General features: G+C 48.6%; 1 protein-coding gene across 1 annotated transcript; it reads right to left on the bottom strand.

Annotated features, from left to right (window-relative positions):
* Positions 1-3,606: 3,606 nt before the first annotated feature.
* On the bottom strand, positions 3,607-4,098 carry LOC147991764 (uncharacterized; the record flags this gene model as incomplete). Its single annotated transcript, XM_087538802.1, has 1 exon — positions 3,607-4,098. A coding segment is annotated over one exon (492 nt), but the record flags the coding sequence as incomplete, so codon positions are not given.
* Between the last annotated feature and the right edge of the window lie 8,077 nt (positions 4,099-12,175).

The following is a 12,175-nucleotide window of genomic DNA, read 5'->3' as shown; positions in this document are numbered from 1 at the left end:
GCAGATTTCGTCGCCGAGTGGATCGAACAGCAACTTCCGACTCAAGTTCACTCGGAGCACTGGACCATGTTCTTCGATGGATCTAAGATGCTGAATGGTTCCGGTGCTGGGGTAGTATTGGTTTCCCCCTGAGGAGATAAGCTCAGATATGTTCTCCAGATTCACTTCGATTCCTCCAATAACGAAGCAGAATATGAAGCACTTTTGTATGGGTTGTGCATGGCCATTTCACTCGGCGTCCATCGCCTCATGGTCTATGGCGACTCAGATTTGGTGGTTAATCAGGTGATGAAAGAATGGGACGTCAGAAGTCCAGCTATGACTGGTTATTGCAATGCAGTGAGAAAGTTAGAGAAGAAATTCGAGGGGTTAGAGCTTCATCACATCCCCCGACTGAAAAATCAAGTGGCTGATGATTTGGCAAAGATAGGCTCCAAGAGAGAAGCCATCCCCAGCAATGTGTTTTTGGAAGACATCCACTCGCCATCAGTCCAAGAAGATCCTTTTACAAATGAAGCCCCGCAGCCAAAGAGTGCCACAGATCCGACTAAAGTTGAAATTCCGGCAGTGGTCGACCTAATCATGGAAGTTTTGGCAATCACCCCTGACTGGACGATACCGTACATCGCATATATCCTGAGAAAGGAACTCTCGGAGGACGAAGAAGAGGCTCGACAGATCGTCCGTCGATCCAAGGCCTTTACAATCATAAAGGGACAGTTGTATAGAGAAAGCGCGACTGGAGTCGGTCAGAAGTGTATAACACCAGAAGAAGGTCAGATAAACCTTGATGATATCCACTCGGGGACCTGTGGTCATCATGCGTCCTCTCGGACCATTGTGGCTAAAGCATACCGAGCGGGATTTTACTGGCCAAGAGCGAATGAAATGGCAAAAGAGATAGTCGGCAAGTGTGAAGGGTGCCATTTCTACTCCAACATGTCGCACAAGCCTGCATCAGCCCTGAAGACCATTCCACTCGTCTAGCCCTTTGCTGTTTGTGGACTGGACATGGTTGGTCCACTGAGAACAGGCAGGAGCGGTTTCACACATGTGCTTGTGGCAGTCGACAAGTTTACCAAATGGATTGAAGCTAAGCCTATCAAGAATCTTGATGCTTGCACTGCTATCAGTTTCGTCAGAGAGTTAACATTCAGATATGGAGTCCCGCATAGCATCATCACCGACAATGGGTCAAACTTTGATTCAGACAAGTTCAGAGCTTTTTGCGCCTCTCAAGGCACACGAGTCGACTACACATCGGTCGCCCACCCCCAGTCGAATGGACAAGCAGAAAGGGCAAATGGTCTGATTCTCAAAGGACTAAAGCCTCGGCTGATGCGTGATCTCAAGCACGCAGCAGGCGCTTGGGTCCATGAGCTTCCGTCGGTTCTGTGGGGATTGAGGACTACCCCGAATCGGTCGACTGGAAGAACTCTGTTCTTTCTGGTTTACGGAGTGGAAGCAGTCCTGCCGAGTGATCTACTTCACAATGCACCCCGAGTCAAGCTTTATACCGAAGATGAAGCAGAACAAGCCCGGCAAGACGCAGTCGACCTCCTGGAATAAGAAAGAGAAATGGCTATGATCCGATCGACCATTTATCAGCAAGACTTGCGTCGATTCCATGCCAGAAATGTGAAGAGTCGAGCCTTCCAAGAAGGAGATTTGGTCCTCCGAGTGGATCAACAGAAACCACACAAGCTCGCTCCTACTTGGGAAGGTCCCTTCATCGTCACTAGAGTCCTCCACAATGGAGCGTATCACCTTTACAATGTCGATCGCCAGATCGATGAGCCACGAGCTTGGAATGTAGAACTGCTCCGCCCCTTTCACACTTGAATTCTCACTCGGATGAGATGTAATAAGAAAAACTTCTGTAGTCTATTTATCAAAGACAAGAGTGTTACAAATTTTCCTATAATTGTTGTTGCTTTTGTTTGCGTGTGAAATCCCCCAGTGGGTGGCTTAGCTGCGAATCCGTTTCGCCTAAGTTTGTAAAAAAATCCTATCAAGTGGCGAGCCAGACTCCCACTCGGAGGCTTAGCTGCAGCTCAGTGCTTGCCTAAGTGTTTAAAAATCCTACTGAGTGGCGAGCCAGACTCCCACTCGGAGGCTTAGCTGCAGTCCAGTGCTCGCCTAAGTGTTTAAAAATCCTACCGAGTGGTGAGCCAGACTCCCACTCGGAGGCTTAGCTGCAGCCTAGTGCTCGCCTAAGTGTTTAAAAATCCTACCGAGTGGTGAGCCAGACTCCCACTCGGAGGCTTAGCTGCAGCCCAGTGCTCGCCTAAGTGTTTAAAAATCCTACCGAGTGGAGAGCAAACCTCCCACTCAGAGGCTTAGCTGCAGCCCAGTGCTCGCCTAAGTGTTTAAAAATCCTACCGAGTGGTGAGCCAGACTCCCACTCGGAGGCTTAGCTGCAGCCCAGTGCTCGCCTAAGTGTTTAAAAATCCTACCAAGTGGAGAGCAAACCTCCCACTCAGAGGCTTAGCTGCAGCCCAGTGCTCGCCTAAGTGTTTAAAAATCCTACTGAGTGGTGAGCCAGACTCCCACTCGGAGGCTTAGCTACAGCCCAGTGCTCACCTAAGTGTTTAAAAATCCTACCGAGTGGTGAGCCAGACTCCCACTCGGAGGCTTAGCTGCAGCCCAGTGCTCGCCTAAGTGTTTAAAAATCCTACCGAGTGGAGAGCAAACCTCCCACTCGGAGTCTTAGCTGCAGCCCAGTGCTCGCCTAAGTGTTTAAAAATTCTACCGAGTGGAGAGCAAACCTCCCACTCCGAGGCTTAGCTGCAACCCAGTGCTTGCCTAAGTGTTTAAAAATCCTACCGAGTGGTGAGCCAGACTCCCACTCGGAGGCTTAGCTGCAGCCCAGTGCTCGCCTAAGTGTTTAAAAATCCTACCGAGTGGTGAGCAAACCTCCCACTCGGAGGCTTAGCTGCAGCCCAGTGCTCGCCTAAGTATTTAAAAATCCTACCGAGTGGTGAGAAGACCTCCCACTCGGGGGGCTTAGCCGCAGTCCAGTACTCTCCTAAGTTTGAAAAAACCCTACCGAGTGGAGAGCAGACCTCCCACTCGGGGGCTTAGCTGCAGTCCAGTACTCGCCTAAGTTTGAAAAAATCCTACCGAGTGGATAGCAGACCTCCCACTCGGGGGCTTAGCTGCAGTCCAGTACTCGCCTAAGTTTGAAAAAATCCTACCGAGTGGAGAGCAGACCTCCCACTCGAGGGCTTAGCTGCAGTCCAGTACTCGCCTAAGTTTTTAAAATCCTACCGAGTGGAGAGCAGACCTTCCACTCGGAGGCTTAGCTGCAGCCCAGTGCTCGCCTAAGTACGGAACACATCCCAATCCGCAAGGACGACGAGGTGCAAATCGACTGCTACCTTCTCCTTCGGAGTTGCACCACAAATACAAAGTTATTTCGAGTGAAGAACAAGTTCCACTCGACAGATAATTCATGAAGATATTCAACGATAAATCAAGTTTAGATAAGATCCAAAGGTTCTAGACCGCAGATCAAAGTACTCAAGCCTCCAGCTCAACAGAGTTTAACGGTTACAAAATCCACTCGGCATTCCGAGGCAAATTTAAAGTGAAGCATAAAAGTTTTTATTCCTCATGCGGAGGACTGGAAGGGGCGACGAACTTGTCCAAGTCGATCCCGTCTGCAATGCGAGTGGCAGCAGCAATGAAAGTCTCCATGAAGTCTTGAAAGTTGTGCTTCCTGGTATTGGCAACTTGGATGGCGGCCAACTTTTCTTCTCGTGCCTCCTTGCAGTGGACGCGGACCAGAGACAGAGCGACGTCAGCGCCACATCTAGCAGAAGATTTCTTCCATTCCGCCACTCGACCTGGGACTTCATTCAGTCGAGTCATCAGGGACTCGAGGTCATTCTGAAGCGTCGTCCTAGGCCAGAGCGACGTGTCGATCCGTGACATCGCAACCTTTAACCGAGCAAGATAGTCAACAACGCCGGCAACATGAGATTCCAGTCGGAGCACGTTCATAGCAGCCTCGTCCTTCACTGGAGAATTGATGGGGTCCAAGTCTGTCTCCACTCGACTGGTCTCCTCTTCAAAGTTCTGGCAGAATTCTGTAAACACAATTCAAGGATAAGTCAGTGGCTCTACGCAGATTTGGTAACTGCAAGTCAGTCGGGCCGGAGTAATTACCCTCGAGCATGACGAACAGCTTCTTGGCGAGTCCACCGAGATAAGCCTCCAGATTGTTCCTCTTCCCCGCCAGTTCACTTGCCTTGTCATTCAGAGCTATATTGCCATTCTTCAGACGACTGGCCTCTCGATTAGCCGCGTCGAGAGCAGTTTTCAGCCTGGAGTTTTCCTTTTCAAGAGTACCGACTGAAGCCAGTTTTTCTTCAGCAAGCTTCGTTCTGTTCAGGGCCTCCTTCTGCGCTTCGGCAAGGTCTTGATACTTCTTCTTCAGAGCCTCCTCCATTTTGTCTGCGAAACAGCAAGTGAGATCAACATCGAGGACGGCCAGAAAGAAAGGACAGTCGACAAAAGCTCACTAGCCATACCTTTTGCTTCGTCCCTCGCCTTCTGCAAGTTCTCCTAAGCAAGCTTCAAGGCAAGGTTCAGCTGGATCTGTTTGTTCTCCAACTCAGTGTAGCGAGCCACAAGTTCGCAGGATTTCTGCAAAAAATCAGTCGACAGACATCCAAGATAAGTTGCTTCCGAGTAACCAAGAGACAATGATGGCGTTTCTAAGACTACAGCCGAATCAAAAACATTCGACAGTAGTCTCGGGGACTACACCCAGTGGGTGCACTCAGCGTGCCCCCACTGGTTCGACCAAAAAAAATCGACTGCCCACAGCCGACCGTGTATAGTTCCATTCGACATGGCCTGACCAGACCGAGTGAAGAAGTTCAGCTAAAGCAACACAATATAAAGACTACAGTCGACTGCCAGCAGTCCATCGTAGTCTCGGGGACTACACCCAGTGGGTGCACTTAGCGTGCCCCCACTCATCAAAAAGATTAATAGACACACCCAGTGGGCGTACAGATATAAAGATCTTCGGAAAAGATATTCTTCAGATAGCATATCCTAACAGAACAAGCGGTGAATCGACTGGCCTGGACGTTGCTCTGAAGAGCTGAGCTCGCGTCATAAGCTGCTTGGCTGGCTTCCCGAACCACCTTCACTTGCTCCATCATGATCCCCGCCTGGCGTATAGCCTCTTTAGCGGCACCCACTTGGTCCTCAGGGACGTGGTGTGTGGCAAAAAGCGAAGGCGGATTTGCAGTCGACGTCGAAGGCCGGACACTCGTCAGAGGTTCAGCGAAGGTCACAGAAACCCGAGTGGTATCACCACCCTCCCGGACTGCGACCTCAGGCGCCGGAGTAGTTTGTGGGGTCTTGCCATCCGGCGCCCTCCTGTTCCTTCGCGCCCTCAGCGGCACTTCGTCGTCATCATCAGGGAGGTCAATGACATGAGGAGGAGCTACAAAAAAAATCCAATCGACCGGAATTATAAGAAATCATCAGTCGACTAAAAGCAGAGCATCAGTAATCGTACCGGGGTTGGAGGTAACAACGTCTTCCATCTCTTGATCATCGTCCTTGGCGGAGATCTCCGAGGTGGCAGCACTGCAAATTTCGAAAGTCAGTCAGCTTATTCAATGAGTCGACCAAGAGCCCGTCACGTTCGACAAAGGAAAACAAATTCTACTATTACCCAGAAATGGTGGGGACAGTCATATTCATCTTGGGCAAAGCCTTGGGCGGCTTGGACGGCGTCGCGCATGGGTGCTTGGGAGCTTTTTCTGTCGGCGCTGGAGATGAGGTCCGAGGGCGCTTCGACGACTGCCCAACAGGGACAATCGCCTTACCACGTTCCCGCGCAGGGTCGTGTGTAAGCTTGGATCGCCGTTCCGAGCGGAGAGGTTCGACTTCTTCCTCCTCCTCTTCACTGGAGTCGTCGTCATCCCCCTCTCCTTCGCCGTCAGATTCCCACTCTTCTCCCTCCTCTCCACTTTCGCCTCCACTCGCCTCTCCTTCCTCGGCCTGCTCCTGTGCTCCATTGGGTGTCGAGTACATCTCAGTAGTGGCCTAGAGGACAACAAACGAGATAAAAGTCAATCGACTGATCCAAAAAGAACAAATAAAGAAAGCAAGATCACAGTCGGAAACGCAAGGTCAGACCTTGTCCACTTCGTATGTTTGGTCGAGTGGAGGAATCCTCCTGGCTCCTCGGGGGTTGTCCTTGTTCCCTGTGATACTCGACAGCCACCCTTCCAACATCTTGTCAGTGACCTCCTCTAGGTGAATCCGAGTGGTGTCTTCGAGACCTGAGTACAGCCACATCGGGTGGTCACGAGCCTAAAGCGGTTGGATGCGCCTCCGAAGGAAGACTTCCAACAAATCCATGCCAGTCACACCCTCGCGGACAAGCTGAACCACTCGACCGACCAGCACCTTGACTTGCGCCTTTTCCTCCGGCGTCACTTTCAGAGAGGCAGGTTTTTGTGCTCGATTCAGAGAAAAAGGGGGAAGCCCAGTCGACTGTCCTGGGGTCACCTGGTCTTTACAGTAAAACCAAGTCGACTGCCACCCATGGACTGACTCGGGAAAAGTGATAGACGGAAAGGAACTTTTTCCCCTCATCTGGATCGCTAGAACCCCGCACAGCTGGATCACCTGCGTCTGTTCGTCACTCGACTTGGCCTTCTTGACCGACTGAGAGCGGCAAGTGAAGATGTGCTTGAGGAGTCCCCAATGGGGGCGGCAACCCAAGAAGTTTTCACATAAGGAAACGAAAGCAACAAGATACACAATAGAATTGGGAGTAAAGTGATGGAGCTGCGCTCCGAAGAAGTTCAAGAAGCTCCGAAAAAAGGATGAGGAGGCAGAGAGAATCCACGATCGATATGGGTGGCGAGGAGGACGCACTCACCATCAAGAGGCTGGGGTTCGACTTCTTTCCCCGGGAGGCGCGCAGATTCATGGGGAATGAATCCCCCCTCGACCAAATCATCGAGATCATCCTGCCGAATCACCAATGGCATCCGGTCGCCCTGGATCCAATCCTTGGGCAGAGCAGTCCTCGAGGAAGATCCGCCCCGAGCGGACTTCTTCCCCTTCCCCTGCACCGCCGCCTTCTTCGCGCGCTCCAGAGCCGATGTCTTCTCCTTCACCATCGTCGCCGGTGAAGCTCGAACAGACCTACGACACCAAGGTGGGAGCGGAGGTGGCGGAGGATCTTGTGAAGGAAGGGGGAAAAGTGAAGGCGCACTGTTCGGGGGTCCCGAGCCGGCAGCTTATAAGAGGTCGCTTCCGAGTGGCTGACTGGTAGGCCCAGGCAATCCCGTCAAATCCCGCAACGGGCGCGCGCGGTACGTGGCGAAAAAGATGGCGCGGGGATCGAGGAGCTTCCGTCCTATCCCATCCGATTACTGTGGCCGCCCCCATCCCGCGCGCTTCCCGAAATTCAAATCCCGCAAAATCCGCGGGCCTCGGAACAACTCGTCAAACAGAAGATCCCTTTCACACCGTCACTCGGAACTTCACAAGTAAAGAAATTCACTCGACAAGAGGCCAAGAATGGATCAAGGCGACTGAAAGAAGTTGACGACGTCATCCATGACAATTGATCCAAAACAAGACGTTCATATAACATGAAGAACCAGTCGGAAAGATCCCCAACTCCTTCCCCACTCGAACCTCGATCCATTCGGGGGCTAATGATGAAGCTATGTACCTAGGATAGGGGCATGGACCTGTCCTAAGTACCCTACCCAAGGACATCCCTAGAAGAAGTCACCTTTCAATCGACTTGGAGGTATCCTACTCGACAGATTCAAGACACTCGACCATGAAGCAATCACTCGACCAAATTCCAACCACTCGACTGCCAGGAGATCTAAAGTCACCCTGCACGTAAACGGTCGGTCATTAAGTAGCTTTTATGGTCATCATAGCACTTTATTAGGGGCGTTACCAGTAACCCCCAGTCTTAATGTACTTTAAACCTTGCATTACTGAGGGCTGGAGGGGCCTGGCGAACTCTATATAAGCCACCCCCTCCTCAGTATCAAGGGTTGGCACCCCTGTTATTCATACACACATAATTCAGTCGACCGCCTCTGGGCACCAAGACGTAGGGCTGTTACTTCCTCCGAGAAGGACCTGAACTCGTAATCCTCGTGTGCTTACAACTCCTCCATAGCTAAGATCTAGCCTCTCCATACATACCCCCCTACATCACTGTCAGAGTTAGAACCACGACAACCTACTCAACTATGCTAGAGCCCATAATAGCTTGTGGCTGCACACGGAAGTTTCTAGCATGAATAATCTTATCATCCCTTTGTGCCTGGGTGGCGGACCATAGGAGGATCACACGGTATAACCCCGGGATCTCCTAGGACAACACTGGTATAACCCCAGGTGCCCAAAACCAACAATCCACCCATACGTGTATTAAAGTTGCCACCTTATAATTGAACCATTAATTAACAAACTCACTTCTGTCATGGATACACTCAAACCCAATCCACGTCTACTAGCATAGCATAACAATATAAGCATAACGTAGAAGTAACCCCCAAGGGTTTGATAATGAAACAGGTAATAGGTTCTACCTCATCAACTACTTCCCAAAACTCACATGTTAAATCACATCCTAACCATGGAGTGTTTGAGGATTGTAACTAATGCATAAAAACTGGGTATGAAAGAGTATGATCAATGTGTTACTTGCCTTGCTGACAATCTGCAAAACCTAGTGACTCGTAGTAACACGCTTTACACTCCGGGTGTTCTATCGCAAACAAACAATAGCATACATAAGCAATCAAGCAAAGATGCATGGGGAAAACTCAAATAAGAAGATCTAACTAAAAAGTTCAACTGAAGAACTCCGGTTTGCAAAAAGAATTAAATCAAACGGAGCAACGAAACACAAACTACGAAAGAAACAAGATCCGATTACTAATTTGGACTAAAGCCAAATTTTACAGTACCAAAATCTTGTTCAAGTTGATTAAACAGAAGAGGACTGCGAGACGAAGATCTAGGCGCTTGTTTCACCTGATTTGGATAAACGAGCGAAAATATATACTAGATCGAAGATTAGGGCAGAAATCGCGATCGAAAATAATCGTGGAAAAACCCTGGAAAAAGAAAAACTAACGAACATGCTAACGAATGAACGTTCGCTGTCTGCGACTAACCGACGAACAACGTTCGTTAAAACGAACGTACGGATGAACGTCCGCTAAATAAATAAACCGACGGAAAACCGAACGAACCGATCTATTTAAAAAAACTAGATTTAGGGTTTTTTAAAAAGAAAAGCAACCGGCGGCGGCTACCTCGGCGTCGGCGGGCGGCGGGTCTCCAACGACAGCGGGCGGGGTCGGCGGCGGCGGGAAGCGGCCCGGCGGGCGGCGGCGCCGCGGCGGGAGGCGGCGCTAGGGTTCAGACGGGGCTGGCGGCGTCGTGGGCCTCGGGCCTCGCCTTAAAAAGCCGGCCGGGCGGTGTCCTAGTCGGGCACGACCCGTTAGGTCGGTGCTCTCTTTTGAAAAAAAACCTGACGCGGAAAAATAAATAAAAGAAATACTAAACGGACTCCAAAAATCCTGAAATAAATTTTAATGTTCCTCTAATAATATTCCGGACAAAGTGAACATTTATTTGGGCTTCTAATGCAATTTTGAAAAACGCATATTTTTCCTAATTCAAATAAAATTGCAATAAAATTCAAATAAATGTTCCCCTCTCGCTGCTATGCATCACCATTATAGATCTTGCGTGTGCATAGATTTTTTTTTGAAATTACTGCGTTCCCAAATATATTCATCTAATGATATTGATTTTATATTGTGAATATTGATATTTTTTTCTTATAATCTTAGTCAAACTTTACTACATTTGACTTAAAACAAATCTTATATGCGAGCTAAAAACAAACAGAGGGAGTATGTATTTAAATCATTTCAGGCTTTTGGGTTGAGCTTTGGACGGATAAGTCAAGTCCAAGACCGGCCTTTTGGCTTTATCGTCCTCTATGTGCATGATTTATTTACAAAATTTTGAAACTTATACCCCAGATTGTGGACCATATTATGCTATAGGATTCAGATCCAACCCAAATGTGGATGTGGTGTTTATTTATTTACTGAGAGTAACAAACGTTTTGCTACGGTGTGATGTTGTGAGATACCTATAGCTATTCAACAAGATTTTGTACATGTAGTCGCCACCATCAGTTCCCCCGCATTCAGGTACATTTCGGCGCCATTGAGGTGTTTGTGTGTGTGTGTGTGGGGGGGGGGGGGGGGGGGGGGGGGGGGGGGGTTAGAGATCAACCATGGAGTTTGCATTGTCCTGACCTTGATTAGGGCTTAGTTTATCTAGAGACGATGGCGCCACCAGCCGTATGGAATTATTTTTCCCAAACCTATCGTAGTTATGATGATTTTGATTAGAGTCTTTGGAGTGCATGTGGAGCATTGTCCGGGACCAGATCTGGCTCCATTTTTGTCCATGTTTCGGCTAGGTAGTCTTCAATGGTGTTGTTCAGTGGGCGACGACCATTCGAGTTTTGGTCTTCCGTCTTCTTTGTTTTGCGAAGCATGAGCATGATTGGCTCTGCCGGTGAGCTAGTAAGGTTGGACCTCCTCGATTATGTTGGATAGACCGCGATGATTGGTCAGCCCTCATATTTGTTTTTTTCTTTAGGATGACGATTTGATCTCCAATTCGATGTCACTGGATTCTTTTGGGTTCGACTGGTGACTTCTTAGTCATTGCATCAGCAATCACACCTTGGCTCCAAGGGTGTTCTGGAGATCCATCGGCACTGAGCTTTGCCACGATACGCCATTGTCGAGTGCATGTAGAATATGACATCAATGTACCCAAAGACATATGTGTTATTTTTTTTAATTTTGTAAGTATGAATTTTAATGGTGAGACAATTCTAGTATGACCTTGGCCTTCTCGCAAAACAAAAACTGCTCACCAAGATTTTTTACGGGTTTCTTTCTATGTGGAAAATACTAAGTATGAGTAAACCTAAACATTCAGCACAACACAACATGTACATTGCTTTCTCAAGGGGGGGGGGGGAGTTTATAAATCAAGCAGTAAGTGCATCTATAGTCGAGCGCCTCAAATGACCGAGCGGACGACCCTTAAATTGGACATCATACATTACAGTCACTGCAAATAAAGAACTTACTAAAAAAATCATTAAGCTATAATCATAAATGATGACATATAGAATGGGCACATATAAATCTGAACAATCATCTCTGGCTCCCACGCCTAAGGGCAATTACTCACACATAGGTGGAGAATCATCAAACATCCCACAGAATAATTCAAGAGAAATCATATCGATAATGTCACGAAGATCGGAAATACAATGAATGATTAAACAAGTCTTAGTCTCAAGATGAATTCAACCACACTTATGAACCATAATCTTATAACTTGGAATTACTCTCCCCATGGTGATGTTGCGGTGAATGGGGACAAAGTTAGATGAACAAGAGGTAATAGACCTCTGGTGCTTCTTACTCTCGGAATCTCTTCTCCATCTGTCCTAGATGGTTTGGCGACGGTTGAGTCTCTTTGATCATCCTCTCCCCATTACGAAGTTGTTTCTGTAGATGAGACGGAGCTTGCAGGGCTGGTATGATCAGTGGTACCAGTGCTTGCACTCATACCAGACCCAGTCTTGCGCTCTGGATGCACTGATGAAAATTTTCACAATATCAAAGTTTCTCCATTTGGCTTAAATTGATGGGATCCTAATTGATTTTCTTCAAAAAATATTTTTTTTGCACGACAAAGGATAGCAATTCTTCTTTCCCGAATTGTTAACGCTAGAAATATGTGAGCAGTATAGGAAACTCGGTGAAAACCGCATCAAAATCCTCTACTAAATGTGACAAAATATCAAGCCATCATGCTCTTTGGGATGGCCATCTCGATCGGTACGCCGCCTCATGGGCAGTGCTACGCGGGTGGACCAACTCACGGGAGCACCCCTAAGAGACCACCAGCCTCATGTCGTCCTAGCAAGATGGCGCCCCAGGCCGCACGGGAGGGGCTAGTGGCAATACTAGAGGAGAATCCCTTTGGGGGATGTCAGATGCTACCATATCCAGGGCCGCACGGGTAAAGGACTACGGCAGGAGTGGTG

This window comes from Triticum urartu, chromosome 1A (assembly GCF_056163025.1).
Source record: "Triticum urartu cultivar PI428250 chromosome 1A, HENAU_Tu73, whole genome shotgun sequence".
Taxonomy (NCBI): domain Eukaryota; kingdom Viridiplantae; phylum Streptophyta; class Magnoliopsida; order Poales; family Poaceae; genus Triticum; species Triticum urartu.
The sequence above is the reverse complement of the archived record's forward strand: the minus strand, read 5'-3'. Positions and strand labels throughout refer to the sequence as shown.